Below are 20657 nucleotides of genomic sequence, written 5' to 3' on the forward strand. Positions count from 1 at the left end.
CCAGTTTTTACTGTCCTGTCCCACTTTCCCAACTTGGAAACGCAGCTGTAGTCAGCCTGCACAGGTGGCCTCGTCACTGGAAGTTATTGCTTCTGGTACCTTGGGTCAGAAAAAGTGGAGCAAGGCTCTTCAAGCAGTTTGCACAACTTCCAAAACCTTCAGTTGTCCCTGCCTTTTGGCAGGTCTCAGTACACACAGAACTTGCGTCTCTGTATGCTCACACATAAACAGGCACAAACTCCCCATTACCTTGGGCATAAAACAGTGTTCTCATGGAAAGCAGCCACAAATGCTACTTTCCAAGCGTGCAACACTGGATCATTTTCAGTCAATGCTCGAGCTGTGTGATGCTGTTGTATAAGGTGTGGGGGGAAAAAAAAAGCACAACCATAAAGAGACATGGAGCTGTAGATTACAAACTAATTCAGCATTCTATGATTCCTGGAAGACAGCAAGCTTCTCAGGGCCAACCACAATATTTTTTCCAACGCTCCTTGGTAGGCTTACTTACCCTTCAACATCAGCATGCAATTTGCGATTGCTAGGAAGACGACTGGATATTAGGTTTTAAGAGAGAGAGGTGTTTTGCCGTTATTTCTAGGCAGAAACATCTGAATATTGAAATACACAGAGCCCACATACTTCATGCTTTTCCAGAAGGCTCTCTAGCAAAATTAAAATTGTGAAAAAAACACAAAATTAATTAATAAAATCTAAGCAATTATAAGAAAAATAAGTATTCAAACAAACAGAAAATTGAATGCTCTGCGTACAAGTAACTACTTCAAGTTTCAAAAGCTTGCATTTATAAAACATAGAGGTAATGCATTTTTTATATATAGCATTACACTCTATCTTGCTTACTGACTTTTTGCTTTTTAAATAAATTTTGCTTTTTAATTAAATATGGAATGTCAGAACACATCCCTCTTTAATCTAAATTCTGCTGGAATGTATCTGAAGGTACTTTTCCCCATGGGTTTACTCTCAGGCTGAGAAAAAGAAAGTTTTAAATGTTCTCTGCTTTATAACAGCTGAGAGAGGGGACAGCGTCTGGAATGCCTTTGACATCTGTCTGCACTTATTTGCATTGCGCTTGAAATCCTGATGGCGATCGACTTGACATTTCCATAACCCCTGTCAGCTCTGGCAATCTGTATTCTCATCCAGAAATTGCAGTGCACGAAGCACCTCCCGGTTTAACCACCTCAAACGCCCCTCCTGACTCCAGAGCTACACATTTGGAAGCATCGGTCTCTGTAGGAAAAGCATTCAGCACACCCGTCTGCACGTTGCCGTCTGCGTACCACACCATGCCATGGGTACAGCGGCAGATATCAGCTTTTCTGTTCTAATGTGAACAGATAGGATCATAGAATCATAGGGTTGGAAGGGACCTCTGGAGATCATCTAGTCCAACCCCCAAATCAATCAACAGATCAATAGATCAATAAACAAAAATCACTTTCCATATTGTAAACAGTTTGTCCACATTTTTTTTGGAAAAACAAAACCTATCAATGAAACAGTGGTATTTAGACATTTAATAGATACTACTGTGTAACATTTTCTGAATCAGTTAAAAGTTCACAGAGCAGTTAGACATCATGCAAGTGTTTTCTGTGGTCTGTGTTGTCATGCAAACTCAGGTTTTCCTGTTGATAATCTCACTTACATTACCTTTCTCATTTTACACTGCCTTTCCAATTGCTTTCCAGTACACTTTGCAACCATAATTATCGCCTCTTACACTTTTTTAGCAGCAAACGCCTCTTACAAGTGATGTTGTTATTTCTAAATGGTTGAACTCTCACAATATACAGTCTGTTTTACTACTTGTGATGATCATGTTTCTAGTCCAACCTTGATGTAAACTTCTCTACAGCAATACATTGGATCAGAGTCAAATATTGTTTAGAATATCACGAGGGATTTATATTTTTTTTCCCTTTGGCATTCAACGTTTTAACTGGGGAGGTCTGTGACAGACTGAATCTCTGGTTCTGAGAAAACAAATCCCTGTTCCTAAGTTTCATGTAAATTCATTATGGTCTTATGACTCATGTGGCTCTAGTGGCCTTACTGGTTTATTTATTAGAGTGCCAAGAGGCAATTCATCTTGTTTACTTAGGTCTCTAGTCACACATTTCTGCCTTTTAAATAACACTCAGTTCTTTTAAAATACCTCCATTTGTAAAGGACTATTAAATAATGGAATCTTCTATGACACTATATTACTTCAGTTTCATACATCAATCCATTGCGATGTTACGACAGCATCCGATTGTGATGACACAGATCACAGCCTTCTCGAATCTTTTTACAATGTACATTGAATGTTATGGCAATCTACAGGTACTATCAAAATACACCCCGAGGGACAGATTTTAGTGTAGACTCACAACCATAAAGATGATAAAACAGACACACACAAGTCAAGATTAAAACTTTTGATCACTAGACATTCAATTGATAATATGGAAGCAGCATCAAGCATTATTTTAATTTTGGGGTTTTTTTAGCTTCTCGGAAGCAGTATCTCAGATCATCAGTTAAAACTACATAAATATTGCATAACTTGGGAACAGAGCATGGCTGAGCCCTGCCAGGCAAGCAATCCCATAGAGCATTTTCATTCTCATGTAAAATTTCTCACTCTCGCTTATCTCAGAAACCCTCTTACCTTTCTTTCCAAATGTAGTTGCTCATTTTGCATCTCAGGTTTATCTGCCCGAATTACGTGTGACCATGTTGTTATTTTACAGTGTCGAAGTGTCTCAGAAATTCAGATCTATTCTGTCTTCTTCATAGAGTTCTAATACATACAAGGTTGCAAAAACATGGGAAACCCATTCCTGCATTGTTTAAACTGTAGGTGACTGTAACCTGCAATTATAGTAGCGCTCTCCTACTACAAAACAACCCTAGCAAAGTATGTTCTAACATACCCTAAAATTTAACAATGAGCATGAAATAAACAGATTTTTACAGTCTAACAAGGCCCTTCAAATAGATTTTGTTGGTTGGTTTTATTCCCCCCAAGAACCATAACTTCTTTATAATCTTATCCCAGTGCAGCACACAGGCTAAGTATTTTCTCACTATTTCCACAGCATCAAGGATCACTTTATTTGAAAACAACAAAGTTCCTTTAAAAATAATCAAGAACACCTCAAAATATTTAAAATGCACAGTACTTTTCAAAAGCAAACCAGTACGGATTGCTAGAGAACTCATTTAGTTATTTGCAGTGAAAAATGCTCAAAATATTCCAATTCTAATTTTTGCACAGAAGCTTCAAAAAGTATCTTGATTTTACTGAATGTTTACAGAATACAATAATATAAAGAAATGAAATTTGCAACAATTTAAATGCCACGCATGGCAGAGCCCCGAGTACCATTTACAACTGCTCAGTTGAATAGATTTTCCGAGTTGCTTTTTAGCCAGAAAAGTTTGTGTGTAGGATGATGCTGCAAAGGAAACGGAACTGATGAAAATTCTTAAGGGCCTATTCCAAGACTTCTGTTTTGGGAGAAGGAGATTAATTTATGTAAACAATTTAGTAATAGGCATTCAGAAAGTATGGATGATCGTTATTCTTTTTGTCACGCTTTCCAATCTATATGGGTATAAGCACAATTAACTATAGCGCTTCAAGTACAGAAGACTTTCCTCCCGTAAGCCTTCATCAGATAAACAAATCAGCTAGGTCTTTAATACGGTACAAACCACTAGAAATTAGGATAAATGGATGGAAATTGGAACTTGTGGCAGGCAGGCACCTTGGCAGAGGCTCAACTGTGAGTTACCTACTCCGCGTAACAAGGCTACAGGCGGTAGGAAAAACATTCCTTGTTTCTGGCTAGCTGAAATCACTCCCATAGCAGTTCTTGTGGACTGCAAATATGGCAAATCTGCTTCTTGGCTGCCCTTGCGCAATCCTCATGTAAGCATAAAAAGTGACAGGGCAGAACGAGAGAAGCTACCAAATCAGTTAAGTTTCAGAAAAAAACCCGCAATGGTACTAAATTGGATGATGTTGGCAAAAGATGCCATTTTTTCCCCCTTTAATTTTCTTATATACTTCCTTCTGAATCTATTTCTGCTCCTTCTTATTATTTATTGCAAGGCATAAACTTTGATGAAATAAATAGTGAAAAACATGGGGAAAAAGAAAAAAAAATTTCACAAACTCAAACATATTCATTTTGATTGCCGTCATTCATATGAGCCTTAAAATAGGTTCAGTCCGTTCCAGAATTCACCGTAGGAGTCTAAACTTGCAGGGTTTTTTCCTTCCCAAACTATATTTCTTAAACACAAAAGCTAAATTGCATATTCAGATGTTCAGAAACCCATCACACACAATTATTATGTATGCTGCCCACAAAATCCACCGAAAGAGTCTTGTAGTTCCAGGAAGTGTTTTGGTCTGATGAATAAATAAATCTGCAATTTCTTTAATCTATGCACTGACACTCACTGAATGTGGAAGCATCTCGAGAAGGCTGCATATATTACAAATGTCAGGCTTTCGTTTCGACAAAACGCTGCCTACCACTCTGAAATAACTGAACAAAATGATATATGCAAACTCCTCTGTTGTTGATGAAAACTGCTATGTACTTTTCACCAGCTGACAAAACAACACGTCTCAGTCTCTTATTAAGAATACGCCTTAAAGGGGGGGGCAGAATGCAGGCTACTTACGTGCCAAAGCTTACTAGCTGTCTTTTACCTGAACCTTATAGAACACCTACTAGCAGGCATTTCTGGTTGAATCTTAAAACATATGGCCAGTTATTCAGATATATTTTTTTTTTAAGTGTGACTTCTGCATTCTCTGACTTTAAAAGCAACAAGAAAACCCTCAAGTGTCAAATTAAGAAAGCCAAAGAGCTTGCTTGCAATTATTAACCTTTTTCTTTGCCTTAAGAGTGTGTCCGAAGGGTGACGATCTCCAGTGACTGACAAGATGCAATGAACGCAGCAGCTCTGGATGTTTGACTAGAGATTTTTCAGGCAGTGGCACTCTCTTCCTTTGCAGAAGAGACTCTTTTTGTGAAGCAGAATTCCTTGGTGAGAATGAGACCGTGCTTAGTTCCCCAAATTGAAAAATAATCATCATAATGAAGTCTCAGAGCCAGCCCATTCCTTGGCACATTCAATCACCTCTGGGATTACACAACCGCACCGACTTCTGCAAGTGTGAGAATTTTCTTTTTCCTTCCTTTCTTTCCATAAGTGAAGCCAAAATGAAATGGAATTCCTTTTACCACATGAAGGATTTGATCTTGGCCAATCTGAGCAATTTGATCAATTATAAGTTTAGCGCGAATCACACCTGTCACGTGGAAGGACAAAATACAGCCACTCAGAAATCAATCTGAAGTAAAAACAATGGGTTAAGCTTATTAACGTCCAAAAGTCATGCTCAGGAATTTATCAAAGGTTAAAAAAAGAAAACACACCATGCATCAGCTTATTTGACTTAAGAAGAATTTTAGCCTAAGCACCTCAGTTACTCAGGCATGGTGCAATGAGCAGGTAGGAAGAGAAAAATAGTCCATAGCATGCAAAAAAAGGAACAGAAAGCGAGGAATCTTGCTTCTAGGTGTTAATATAGCTCAGTATGACACACCAGTGCAATAGCTGACAAGCAGAACCGAAATCTGGTATTACATGTCCACGAAGCGATACAGGCACAGTTAGCACAATCAGCAGCGTGATCACAGTTTAAAGAAGTTTAAGGGGAAAAAAAAAAAAAGGGAAAGATACCCAAAAGGAAGAGAAAAAGCGTGGATAAATTTGGTAGCACCCAGTTGCAGTGGTATTTTATTTTTGCTGGAAGGCAAGTTTACAAGTCCAAAAAGAGTCTTGTTGACAACTCATTTAGCACCGTGTCTCTAACCTAGTCGATGGTGTTACTCTCTTCTTACAGGTTTCTCTCAAGTGAAACGCCTGCGGTCACACAATCAGCAGAACCACATCATATTCTCAGTCCAAACCAGCTATCAAGTTTTTGGGGATTTTTAAGTGTTTTTTTTTTTTTTTTTTAAGAAAGTTTAGAGAAAGAATTGCTCGTGTTTGTAACTCACAGGAGATCACACATACCCCTTACTTGCCAGCCCTGACAGCGTCAATTCCCATGAACTGTCCAAGCCCCATCTCCACAAATGGCAGAGGTTACATGGGTTTTGAGTATTAGCTTGAAGAGAAATTTTGCAATGGAAGTAAATAACCAGATGGTTTAAGAGTAGTTTTCTCCTCTCAAAAGCTTCCACTCCATATGCTGCAGCCTGTCCCATTAACACACCTCATTCACAAAGGTTGCTTTCTAGGATTCAGAAAGACTTGAAATACATCCTTTACTCCTTAAATAACCATTAGGGTCACTTAGTAGCTAAGTATACTGAGCAGCTAAGTATAAAAAAAAAAAAAAAGGCAATAAAAAAAAAAAAAGAGTCCATTAAATCCACGAAGCACTGTGGAGAAAGTTAGTCCCTAATTATTAGTATTAAGTAGCTGCACATAGAACACGATTTTTCTCTGCTGATTACAGATTAGACCAAACTCATTAATAAAGGTCAAACATTGGAGTTATTCTACTCTGGCTGAGATGAGATTCTTGCCAGCATCTAAGGTGACTTTGACACATTTCAGCGCTAAACCATTCTTTGTGGCACGTCCTGCCCAAGGTTTAAGCACTTCCCCACCCTCCCTCCCTCTGGGCATTTTACTGAATGAACATCGTGTTCTAGGACGCAATTTATTTAAAAACATTTATTTTAGGCAAAATTAAACAGACATTTGAGATTACATAGAAATACAGTTTCCAATTGGATCACATAATCTTTTCATTAAAAATGCACTGTTGTGTTGATTTAAGTAATTTTGTATGGATCGAGCAGGTATGTAATATTTAACCATGCCATTTGCAGTCAGCTATCATAAAAATCAGTAACGAAAAAGGTTTCTTAAAATGTGCAAATATTATCTTAGTGTTACCATTGATAATAAATGACCACTAAATAGATGCTTATTATGTAAAGCTTTTTAAAGTACAATAAAAATACAAATTCTATTTGTTAAAAAAGGCCATTGCAATGGCTACTAAACATCCTCATTATACAAATTCCAAAATACTATAGGACAAACAAAATTATAAAGACTTTTCTTTATGAAACATAGACTATTCTATTTGTTAGTGATTTTATATATTTTTAATATATATATATTTATATATAATACTCTATATGAATGTTGAACACAGAATAAGAGAGAGGAAGACTAATGTAATGTAGAACGTTAAGGCCCCCATTCAGCAAGGTACCTGAGCATACGTCAGCCTCGGCACAGGAATAATCCCGTTCATTTCAGTGGACCTCAAAGGTACATGCAGAAGTACTTTGTCGAACAAGGCATAAGATATACACGTGATGATGAATTTGCCAAATGCATTTTTAGCGTAAACTGTAACCGTTGAGGATAAAACCGTATCACAAAAAACCTCTCATGAAAAAGGAAAGAAAATATATTAAAAAAAAAATCTGAATATTTTTTCCCCCACAGCTGTATATTTTGAGGAGAAAAATATTAGAGATTTTAAAGTTTTTGAATTGAACTGATGTGGAGCTTGGGCATCAAAACACTAATGATCATAATTTTCTGAGATAGGTTTAAGATGGTATTTTATTGCTTATGCTAAAGATTAATGAAGAGTATATGCATAGACAGGTCAGCGTTCAATTCACTTGCAGCTGAAAATTTTGGTGTGCAGTTATTTCTGTAACATTAACAACCAGTGGGTATGAAAGACTTACTAACTTATATTGAATTCTTGGAGCAAGCTTCAAAATTATAGTAAGACATATAACATTAAAGCAGACTGAAAAAAATACTCAACATAGCCTGACTGTAAACACTCAGGTGTTGAAAGTAACAGAACTGAGCACAGTAAACAGAGTGCATGCTTATACACAAAATTACATAAATTCCTACGTATATGTAAGACCATAACCTTCTTTTTGAGTTATGGTTATCATGTAATGAATTCCAAATTACATACTTTACAGTTCAGCTATAAAATACCAGAACAAAGGGCAGTTACTTTGTCCGTTCTGCAATTTAGCAGTTCTTCTATGCTCATTAAACACTAATTAGCATACTAACAAATTGTTAGTTTCAAAAACATGAATTAAGGACCTAAAGATCTTCTGTATTTTATAAACTAATAACAACATATATACAGCGTAGTAACCATACACAGTAATGGAAATCAATTACATGGCATCCAGATTTATCTTTTAAGTATATATTAATGGTTAGTATTTTCTGCTTTTTCACTGCAATTTGAACTTTTTGCACTAGATATTAATCATTTTATGGCTTGAATATTAAATAATGTCTTAGAAGCGTAAGTTCAAAATGCTGCCAGGTAAAGTATTACATAAAAATCATGCTTGCACGTCTGCAAACAGAGAGGTAATGTGTGAGCTTTCTCAGGAACTTCTCCAGGCTAATAGTCATGAAGCGTAGTAAACTCGGGCCAAAACGTGACAGAAAGAAACACAACAGCGTAACTTAAATTCATATTTCATAAACAAATACAATTTTTTACATTTGTACAGGGAAAGACTGGAACTAAGTTGGATTTTTACAGAAGCAAACGTTACAAGAGTTTACATGTTGAAAAAAGCAATTTTTGGCACACATAATATCTGTGAATACGTGTTCAGAATTAAAAAAAAAAAACCAAACAAACCCACCACTGCAGAGGAATTTCACATTGAATTTCTTGTCATCAGCACCTGCTGTCTAGTGGGTCAAGACAAAATACTGTGCCTTCAAGAGTTAATCCCATTTTGAACCCCTCCTGCAATGAAACAAGACATAGTTAATAAAAAGGAAAGTGATTTCTGAAGGATTAAGCTCTCTTTCTAAAAACATCTAAATTTGAGCTTATCTTTAGGCAGATAAACCATAAGGATACTTCGGAGTGAATTCACAGACATTTACATTATTTGGCCAGCTGATTTTTAATAGGTCTTAGTGGTTTACTTATAGAAGGATGTATCTTGTACAAAAAAAGAAATGCAGTACGTATGTAAAATGAAGAAAATAGTATAGAATAAAAATATTGGAAATTCATAGGTTGATACAAAACCAAACAAGCTTGACTTGCACCATGTTGTTCCGGAGTAAAACTCAACATGATTTATAAGCAGGAAAGATTAGGGCTATATGACCAAAGAGTTTCTGGTATTTGTATTTTAAAGATTCAGATAAATTACAGACATTGCTACTAATACCAGGTGTCTCCTACATTCAGTAATCCCTTATCTTAGAAGCAGTCTAACAAAAAGTAGAGTACTCAAGCCCACCTCAGAGGTTTGTTCTGAATCGCTCCCTCTGCAGTTAAATAGATGGATGGGTGCTTTCCAGCCCACTGCCAACCAAGCTTCATTAAAACGGCAAATAAAATCATACTTGCTCTATCGCAAATGACCAACCTGTGCATTTCAAAGGCATGTAACTCAGTGAAATCAAATACGATGGTCTTCAGATAGTACAAAGGATTTCGTTAAAGGTTCAGACCAAAAATCCTCTTTTTACTTGCATTAGTTGTATTGGTAGAAACACCAAAATGGTTATAAGCTAGATGCTACCGCTCCCTCTGTCAAAAAGGAATTCATTCTACAAGTACCTGTGTTTGGTTTACAAAACGTATTCAGCTTGCACCGGTTCTAAAATAACAGCAGCACTTGTAATACAGGCAAAATGCTCTTGTTTTCATTTCTCTTTTTGCTTTAAAAGAAGCAGAATAATTGTGGCTTGACCTTCAAGAGAAAAGTCACCTTTGAGTCAAAAAAAAATGTCAGTCTGTTAGGTGAAGTGCTGTAAAGCTATAAGCAATTGGAAACAAGGGCTCTGAACAGAAATGCCATGAGAACATCAGCTCCGGTGGCAGCTGTCACAGTGGTCAGTTCAGTGTTGTCTTAATGTACAGTTCACTTAGAGAATGCTGACTGCATGCTACGAAACCAATCGTGTGCTTTCATGAAGCGAACACCTTGTGAACAGGTCATTTTGTAAAACAACCTCTATTGGGATTAGGCATAAACTCCAACCTTTTCTCAAAATGCACAGCAGTTCCCCAAGAGCATACTTTTTGGCTTTAAAACATAAATCTCAAGTCAAACCAGCTTAATTTCAAACAAATGTAAACCACAAGCTAGGATTTTAAAAGCGTATGGATATTTAATAACCCCATCAGCTACTGCCGTAAGAGTAATGCTGAAAAACCCAATAAACTTCCTTGCAGCGATCTGAGATTTCCCCAGTAAAACTTGCGTTTTTCTAAAGGCAGATCCATACTATGAGATGGTGAGCCAGCAGCAGTACTGTGGTGTAAACCTTCTCCAACTGTGCTACCCAGTTTGCTCTGCCTGGGTGACACGGTGCTGCCAAAGCTCACTGGTGTATTTTGACTTTTTTTTTTTCCCCTCTCCTTTATCTTTTTCAAAGTGCTAACAGGAGGAGCATTCAATGCAAAAGATATTTCAAGCAAACAGTATCTGAATTTCCGAGTCAAACATATCTGGTTATAAACAGACATTGTTCGTTTACCCAAAGGATACGATTAATTGATGTAACTGCAGTCAAAGGAGCAGAATTCAGAGCATTAACCCGACAGTCTAGCCTGTTAAATTGTAAACCCCTCAGTTACAGTCGGGCTGAAATCTTTTAAAGTATTTAACGGCTGCTTCCAGTTATGAGGCTGGAAAGGGGATGGTTTGTGCTTCAACCTGAGGATGCTTGATACAGCTGCAATAGTAGAACAGTACGGCAACTGGTTTAACAAGGACAGCCAGCTTCATTCTTAGCAATCCAGAGAGCCCTTTCACCGAACACGCATCCCATTCATGCCCTCCGTGCTGTTATCTTTCTTCTATACATTTAAGCACCGTTTGTTGGTCTCTTACATCGCTGCGCGTTGAACGCCCTTTTTCTGGCTAGCTAAGAGCAAATTGGATTAGGTATTTTGGAAGCACACACATCTCATTGCTCTTATGTTGATCATGTGGGGTTTTTTCATTTTTGTTTCATTCCGTACAAACTGATATTTTGTCACTGATCATAGCTTGTGTTTGCTATAACTTGACTTTATTTCTACCTTCTTGAAGAACAGTGGTCTCCTTGACCTTTCCATCTGCAACTTCTCTCCAGACCACTTTCCCCCACCACTTAATCCTTCCCCTCTTTTAAGCTGTGATATTTTGGATTTAAAACAATCACGTTTTCACATATTTGCAATGTGATCAATATTAATCCATTAAGAGATTGCTGCACTACACGTATCATAATCATTTAAAAAACCTTTTAACTTTATTAACGTAATGAACTATTGTCGGTTCTAAAAGAAAATAGCAGCGTGGTTGCCAGGTGCTGTTACCAGTTGCATACCTTAGAACCCAGCTTCTATTATGGGCAGAATTGATAGGGAAGTAAAACCTACCACTACAGTGCCAGGAAATGCAGTGTTAACACATGCATGCTTAAAAACGGGGCTCATGCATATAGCTGTCTATAACAGGAACACGACATTTCAATGTTCACCTGTTAAATCACACAAAACCCACTATCTTCAAGGCTCAGATACTACAGTCACCAGCAGGCTAAAACTTTCAGGCCAACCACAGGGTCAAAAAAGCCCAACAACGTTAAAGAGGACATCAAGGCAATCCAGATGGCCATGTGGGCATTTTTCAGATTTTAAAAGAATGTAAAATCCAGATTTTTTTTTTGCTTCATGAATGAGTGGAGGACTTCTTCATGAAGTGGAGGACAAGAAATGCGTAGGAGTATAAACTAAAGAAAGCTATATTGTCTCGACCAATATTCCCATTAAATTAAATGTATCCCCCAAAAGGGAAAAGAAATTACAACATCCTTGTCCAGTATACTCTTCTCTTTGGCAAACTGATTGCAGGGAAATTTCCAGAGATTAGGAAAGTACAGAATTCAGATCTCCCACAGCCATCTCCGCTCCTAATCCCTCAGGTTTTGCCAAATAACTCTAAATTCTGAAATAATTTTTGGAATCTCCAAAACTATACTTTTGCAAACATACTATATAATTAAAAAAAAAAAAATCCAATCAGCCGTCAGTAGTCAAGCGAGCTGTGGGAAGACAAGGTTTTAAGAAAAGATTCCCCTTTACATCCAAACACAGCTGAACTGCGATTAATGCGGATAACAGGATAAGTATCTTACGGTGTAGTTCTCACAGCAATGCAGAACACTTTGAGCCTTATGTCCACGTTCAGGAATCATGGAATCATAGAATCTTCATGGTTGGAAGGGACCTTTGAGATCGAGTCCAACCATACACACACCCAAAAAACCAACAACCTACAATCTCTGCCACTAGAGCATGCCCTGAAGTGCCAAATCTAGAGGTTTCTTAAATACCTCTAGGGATGGTGACTCAACCACCTCCCTGTGCAGGCTGTTCCGGTGCCTGACCACTCTTTCAGTAAAGTAATTCTTCCTAATATCTAATCTAAACCTCTGCTGCCGCAACTTCAGACTGTTTATCTAAACACTTGAACTGCACATGTCTCTCAAGTCTTATGGCTCCTACTTGAAGCTTCTGTATGATTATTATAGTAGCCATCATACAGCATACACCTACTTTCGACTCTCTACTCCAAAACCCAGCATTCGCAGCTGTAATAATAATGAAGTCAGTTGGAATAACCGATCAGATTATAATTTATGTTTTGTTTTTATCTTTTTCCTAATAAACTCGATTAATGTGTTAGGCAGAATATTTTTTTCTTTAAAAATGACATATATAGTCAGCACTTGGTACACATTACATACTATATATAAAAAATGTATCATTAATTTTAATACACAGCATTTTAAGTATTTTGCCTTGTAAAATTCAGTCATTTCAGCTTTTAATAACATGTGTTCTTAACATAACACACTGCCTGTTCATTAAAAAACATGTGTGCTATGGCTTCGCATACTTTAAAAATTCAGGAAATGTAACTCCTCATGTGGTCAGAAAATCTCCCAGATCTGCTGGTTTTCAGGGAATGAAGAAAAAGGCCATCCCTGGTACTGGGCAGAAGCGGGAACAGGAAGGGTTATGAAGCATGCATCTATATTGTGCCTCACTTCTGTGTTCATATCCCCATGATGACAGCGTAAAGTAACTTTTCTAGTTCCAAAGTGATTTAACTCAAGGACTGAACATCTTAGTTACCCAGAAAAATAATGGTATTTTACTAAAGGATATGATTGGTCTCAAAGAGAGGAGCAAAGCTTGTTTTCACTAGAAAAAGTGACCTGAAAACAATCCCTCTTCCAAAACTCCCACTTTTTTTGTCTGTGATAATGAGATGTGAGCTATTCTGGTTAAAAACAGTAAACGGTATAAGACAAAGAATTCCATTTTATCAGAAGACAAGTTTGACAAAGTCAATCTTATGGCTCTGAAGCTAACTCACTTATCACTTCACAGTGACTTCCCTTGATGAACTTAAGTCAGCACAAACCCAATGAACCAATGGTAAATTTACATGTCTCCGAGAAGACAATTTAGAGGGCTGGGCATAACTTATTTCCAATGGAAAGACGACAAGCCTACTGACTGCTTCAAGCCATGCAGGGAGAATGGCTTGCAGCTCCTGGAAGCTTTATGATATTAACTACCTTGAGATTTTAATAAATTATAGCAGCTGTTGTTGGTATGATTCATGATCCAGGGAAACTTCCCCTCACTGCAAGATTTCTGGGAAAATAGACAAATTCATTTTATTAATGTCTGGATACTGTCAAAATAGAGAGGATGAAAGTACGTTTCAGCATAAGGGTGGGGGGAAACGGGAGGCTGGATAGTCATCAGAGAGAGGCCCGAGCTGCAGAAGTCACATCTCAGCACATGTTTGAGTTTTGAGCTCTCCAAATTTGACTGGACCGAGAAATGGAATAGAAAGAGCTTAAGTGTGAAATTTGGATCCTAACTGAAGTTTAGATGTAAGAATGTTCCCCCAGAGGTCAGAGAACTTTATCTGACCTCGTTAAATTCAGAGTATCAGATGAAAAGGAAAAGCACCCACTCCTTCAGCGTTTATACTCCAACGCCTCTTGCGCTGTGCTTTCCTCTCCCGCTTTGCCTACACATCACCTTCCCACGCACACGCAGGCCGAGGCAGCTTTTTCTGCAGACTGGGGCATGTTTGCTGAGGCATCCCTACACCCAGAGATAACTCTACACAGACATAACTCTACACGAGAAATAGGATTAAGAGAGTCTGGACTGAGCTGCTCCAACCAGGCTGTCTCTGCCCAGCGCCGAGGCAGCTTGCCTGTCACTCTGAGTGTGGGATAAACTGCATTTAATACCCCATCAGAGGGTATTTTGAACTATTAGATGTGTTCAGAAACAACTTATCTTTGTACATTTAATGGAATACATATTTATTGAAACTCAGGCTGTACTCTCATTACGTGAAGACAACAGATCCCTTCACTTTGCATTCCAGAAAAGGAAAGCAGCCTAGATTTTTTCCTTCATGTTAGCCTTCCCACAGCACATTACGTTTTGTGTGCTTTTAGCTTTTCTAGTGTCCATTTCACCTTCCTTCTTATAGGCTACGTATCTAACAACCGTTAATTTTTAAGCATAGCTATCTTCTGCTCATTGCAAGTTTTTAAGTAATTATTATTGTACTAACACAAAAATCTACGTATCAAAGGTTTTGCTTAAAACATTTCACTACTGACAATCTGATAATGGAAACTGGAGATTTCACTAGTACACGTGGAAAACAAACAGAATGAAAACGAAGGTTTAGTATTAGTAGCAGCTGATAAGACAGACTAAAGAAAACTAAAATCAGATGTCCCTACCTTAAAAATTGTAGGCCCCTAAAAATTAAAATGGCCCTGACTTGGAGCTGTATACATAAAATATAAATCTTAAAAGTTTATAAATATATATGTACACACACATACATAAAGACAGCAGACATGAACACATGCACACTTCAATTGTAAATGCTTTAAATACCATTATTAAAATATGATATACCAACCATCGCTGACGCTAGGCACCCAGGAAAGCACAAGAAGATAAAAAAAGGTATTAGGAAAAACATGTTTTAATCTGTATTTTCCACCAATCCCTGAGTAAAATAACTGCACATAGCTTTTGCTTTGACCAAAGTCAGAATATTATTTCCCACCCCCACACACTCTGTCAGCTTTACACTTCTCAATTGGGTTGCACCTGAACAAGTTTTGTGTCTACATAAAGGCCCACTAGTTAATTTTCAGTGGAAACATCAGGGTATGCCCAGACTGATATGCTAGACACTCTAATTGTGAGACTCATTTATAAAGCATACAAAAAGCTGTAAAAAACCAAAACATGTATGTGCACAGGGTAACACCTGACCAATGCAATATTCTTTGCAATAGGACATAGTAATGCCGTAAGGTTTTGTTGTTTTTTATTAGTTGTTTGTCTACTTTTTCAGGTGAAGAGAGTACAAACAATGATGTCAGTTTTTCATTTTATGAATTTAAAAATTTTTGATAAAGATTTCTACTGTTCCATTCACTGATGTTTTATGAGGTGATAACACTTTCCAGCTTTATATGTTAACAATATAAAATTTAGTCCAAAAGTTACCTGTAGTAAGAACTCTTACTGTGTGACATTTAGCTATGGTCGCAGGATTCTTCCTAGTATCACAGATACTACAGTACGCGTTTTCCTAAAATAGGCTATACACAATGGAAACACTGATATCTATCAATGTGAGATGCTAAAACATTTGCTTTTTGTGCCAAAGGGCTTGGTAATAACATCACAGCGTTCACAAAACACAAGCATTTTTAACGCAATTGCAAAGAAACCAATTTTGGCTTTTACTGCTATTGGAAACTATGTGGGCCGTAGTACAGGGAAGCAAAAATCTGAATTTCTTACTTCACAGTGAGCAGAGTTTGCCGGTGGCACCATCCTAAACTTTCATGGAAAGTGAAATTTCCCAATGAAGATGAATGCAAAAATTTTACTCAGGTAAACTAAACAATGTTTAAATCTTATTTCAGCCATTTTGAAATGTTTCTCCTGCTCTCCAGGCAGAAGAGAGGAACTGAAGAAGCCTGAGAGCTAGCTATTGGACTTTGTGGGGTTCTCAAGATACAAGAGGGCTGGAAGCCCTGGGAACACTTTCTGCTGAGGAGCCAGGATCCTAGAAGTTCGAGTTCCCAGTATTTTCAGCCTCTCGTTTTGCTGGCAGGCTCCTGAAAAAAGTACAGATAAGCAAACTGGCAAGGAACTAGCACTTTGGAAAGTCTGACTGAAGAGAGTGATTTATTCCAAAACTTGAAAGCTTTCTCTTCGAACTGCTTCAAAATTGGGTCAGTAACTGAGCAGATACTATCGAGTGTTTCAGGATCAACAAGCATTTTCTGATAAAAACACATCAGTTCAGAATTCTTGAGGCAATTCTCAACAGTTTAATTGTCCCAGAGTGCTTTAGTCAAATACAGCTATTTATAAAGGCAGGAGAAAATTACTGTGGCACCTTAAAAGCATGTACTCTGCCTATGCCAACACTATGAAAAAACAGACCGATGCCAATGAGGGAAAGATTAGGATCCAGTGGGATAGTGGTGACTGCTGGAACTGAAGAGTTACAGCATCAGTGCATCTGTAGGGCTCTCACCTCAGCTCTCTTTCAGTTCGCTCAGTCCCTTCCCAGGCAAGAGTAGCAGTATCTATTTTGATTATGCTGCTGAGAAATCCTAAATTAGTGCAGGTGTCTGTATTAATACCATGGGCTAAGGATCTTCAGAAAAATTCAAACTCCAACTCCAAGATGATGAGATATATTTACAAAAGGAATAGCGAGAAATAGGTTTTTTTGTATGCATTTGTGTACGCAGTCTGGAATACATTTTCAGAATACTGTAAACAGGTATTTCAAGAATAGTCATACAGCCACAGAAAACTGCCTAATCGATAACTCAATAGTTACCTGCATCTCATCTAGTTTGGACTGAATGTCTGGAGGGAAATCTCCTGCTCCGCAGCTAAAAGGGTCAAAAGGTTCTGCTCCAAAAAGGTCTCTCTCTGGAACAACAGAAAAGTGAGTCATGGAGAGAAAAGGTATGGGCTACGACAATAGGTTTTGAAAACGTAAGTTTACACCTCCTTACAAGCTGAATAACAGCACCTCCAGATATGCAACTGATTAACCACAACTTTTAACATCCAAATTTGAAAGCCAGGTCTTTCATAATTACAATTTTCCAATGTTTAATATTCAGATATTTTTCCAAGAACACCATCAACTTCTGTTTAAGCCTCTACTTAGCTTTCATTAGTGCTTGTGACTTCTACAGGAATGTTAGGGATCCGATGAGAAGAAGCTTCAGTTTGAATGGGGCATCTTCTACGAAAGTGCGCTCTGGAATTGGTGTGTATAGGAGTTTCATAAACAGGAAACACCTGGACATCAGTTGTCCAATTTCATCTTAGCATTACGTCAGAAACATATTGTTGCAAACAAACTAGCCTTCCTGTCCCCTATCTGCCACTTCTCACCATCAGGTTAAGGATGTCTTTGTAAGGACAAGAAACTACTCTTACTCATGGAAGGTAAGGCCTTCATTTGATAGAGTTCCTCAATGCATAGCGGGCAGTAACTAAAACTAATTGTCAGGGGTTTAAAATCTTGGATACGATCAAGTCAAAAAAGAAAGAATGAAAAAAGCACAGAATCATGAAAGGTCACTTACCCTAGAATTCCACTAAATCTGGATTCATACATTGAATGATTGCAAATTCCCCTCTGTCAATAATACCATATAGTGTCTCACTTTTTCTTAACCGTAGTATGCTTTCTAGTGGTGAAGGAGTTTGTTTGTTTCTTTTTTGTCTGGACAGGAACAAACACCTCCGATACATTTTTTTTTTTTCTTATTAGAACAGCATAATGCTGGTTCTTCACATCTGACAGCCCAAATACTTTGAGGTTGTGGATTTTACCCTTCTCAGCAATGGGATTTTTTTTTTTTCCTCTACTTGTAATCATGCCATCTATACAGACTGTCTATCCCACACTGGGTTGAAGTAAACCACTAAGAAAATAATTTTGCTAACCCAACTGCATTGATTGCAAAATTTACGGAACCAACTTAATGCAGTCTTGTCATTGGTGGAAAGAAAATTAAAACCATACCCTGTCTCCTAACTTTCATGGTTGTTCAGCAAGACCTGGTAAGCATACTACCTACCTTAAAACAACGTTAGCTTAAGAACGTAAGAGTAAAAGGGGCTGTTAGTATCTTTGAATGTACAGACTAGCTAGTTTTCTGGTTAACCACAGATTTTTACACTAAACATCCAAGATACGTAAGCTGACAACTGACTACTTGACAGAAAATCCATGGTACAGTGTTAACCTGTCATCTTATTGATGCTGAAGATTGTGCATATAGCTAAATAAATGTCTTTATTTTGGCCTCCTTGGAGTCAGAGCTTTAGACCTATACTTCAGACTTGTACTAGGCTCTTCAACATTTTATTATGCACGTCAGTCTCCATGTATTCTGACCTAATCATTTAGGTGTTATCAGGCTGCACAAGAGGCATTTTAAATAATTAGCTACCACCATTCATTCACATAATAAAGTATACAGAAACAAGCAGAAACTTGATTAATTACAAATCTCAAAAACTGCAGCTAAACAGCTATAAACTGTCACATGGGACCAGGAGATGGCCCAGACTGGAGAGACTTATTCCAAAAGCCCACTTGAGCCTAAATAAATAAATTCCACCTGCATGCAAAAGAGACTTTAACTAGGATAATCTAATGTAAAAATTAGGATCTACCTCATCCCTGCCTCTTTCACAACCGAAATGAGTCTGCTCCAGTGCAACCAGATGCTCTGATGCTCCTACCAAGTAACCTTTAGATGTATAGCAGCTTTGACTTTCAATCTAACCTCTACTGGGCAAAACGTGATTATGCTTTCATTTTCTTTCTTTCTTTCTTTGTTTTTTCCTTCTCCCCTTCTCCATAGGTTCTTTTTACCCTTAAAAGGAGCTGACGAGCTGACAGTTTTTTGTGCGGTCAGACAGCTGAAAGCAGCCAGTTTCAACACCAAGCCTTAGCAAACATTCAGGAATGTATTTAGGAAAAAACAGTAGAGAACGCAACTCTTGCATTTCTAAGTACTGAAATATGTCCTATGGCTATTTTTGAAAGCAAGCATTTTGTACAGTATTATGGATATTTTCTCATTCATGCCTTATTATTGGGCTTTTATTAATGACAGCACTTCTGAGCTCATTAGCAGGAAACTGGCAGAAGCTTTAGCTCCTTTAGTGTCAGGTGCCTTCGGGTGAAGGATTACTCCATTTCTATTGTTATTCAACGCAGACCTTAAAATTAACCAGAGTGTAACTTATTCTAAGTGACAGAGCCTAATAAACCCTGTACCGAACCAAATTCAGAATAGAGAAGTATTTCCTAGATGAGTTTCTATGAAAAATTATTATTTTTGGAACGATCTCTACTATAACATGCTAACCATTTTAGTAAAGCAGATGAAAAATTCCATAGTACAACTGCTTTTCTGCATTTAAAATTTGCGTGTCCTATGAGAGATTGCACTGCTAAGAGTCAGGGAGGGATAAGGTTCTATGGAATATTTTCAATGGCATCATCAGTATCTCTCTTTTGAACGGCAGCTGAAGAACACGCGGAAACTGGATGAATACTAAAATTGAGTCTCTGCAGAGCTGCACTATTGCATGGGATCTCCATAAGCTTATCTGCTACCATTCACTCCACTGTTCACAGGGGCCTCCCTTTTAGCAGAAATGGGATAAATCAGTAATTTTTTATTTCAGGTTACAGTATTTGCATGAAGATTAATTATAACAAGAATACCTTGCCTGGCACACTCCCCAAAATAATTGTAGCGTAGTCAGGTATTTCTTTCTCCAACACAAAGCAACCAGTAAATCTTTGAAAATGATCCTTTCAAAGAGCACTTATAATTTCCTTTCCCTTTCCCCTTTTCTGGATGGAAATAAATTCGCAGGTTGGGAAATCGACCAACAAATTCAATACCATGAAATGCTGATGTTTTACATCCGCAACTCAAACCACAGAAACACATGAACACATAATAAATTCTTGTTTCAGTGACCTATCTGACATTCAGGGCAAGAAAGACGGAATACTGGAGAGTAGCAACCTGCATTCTGTAATAAACTCAAACGTAGCAATTATCAATCAAAATGACAAATATTTAGCTTTTCTGCTGCATTTTGCATCCCAATCTTCTTTACCTTAGCTATCATCCAGGCATGGAGTTATGCTGCTATATGTTTTCCCCAGATGTCTTAGAGCAGCTGTGATGACAAATAAAAATTAATCACAATGAAGACAAGCACCCAAGAAAATATTTGGAATCAGCTGAGGTAGTAGAGTCCAGGAAGACCTTCCCTTAGCTGCAGGCTACTCCTTATTTTTTTTCTTTTGGAATTATTACAGCATAAAAAAATGGTTCCACCGTTATTTTGAACAACAGACTCTTAAATCTCT

General features: G+C 37.7%; 1 protein-coding gene across 8 annotated transcripts in view; it reads right to left on the minus strand.

Moving 5' to 3' along the window:
* Positions 1–6771: 6771 nt before the first annotated feature.
* Positions 6772–20657, minus strand: part of GULP1 (GULP PTB domain containing engulfment adaptor 1) — a 168744-nt gene continuing 154858 nt past the window's right edge. For 4 of the 8 annotated variants that reach the window (XM_063340851.1, XM_063340846.1, XM_063340847.1 and 1 more), the window contains 3 exons: positions 17073–17167; positions 15092–15127; positions 6772–8878 (listed from right to left, as the gene is read on the minus strand). In XM_063340851.1, the coding sequence (XP_063196921.1) occupies positions 8807–8878; positions 15092–15127; positions 17073–17167 (203 nt within the window). In that variant the 3' untranslated portion in view covers positions 6772–8806. The remainder of the gene's footprint in view (positions 8879–15091; positions 15128–17072; positions 17168–20657) is intronic. The other 4 variants (XM_063340850.1, XM_063340854.1, XM_063340848.1 and 1 more) reach the window with 2 other exon arrangements.

Source organism: Chroicocephalus ridibundus, chromosome 7 (genome assembly GCF_963924245.1).
Source record: "Chroicocephalus ridibundus chromosome 7, bChrRid1.1, whole genome shotgun sequence".
Lineage (NCBI taxonomy): Eukaryota > Metazoa > Chordata > Aves > Charadriiformes > Laridae > Chroicocephalus > Chroicocephalus ridibundus.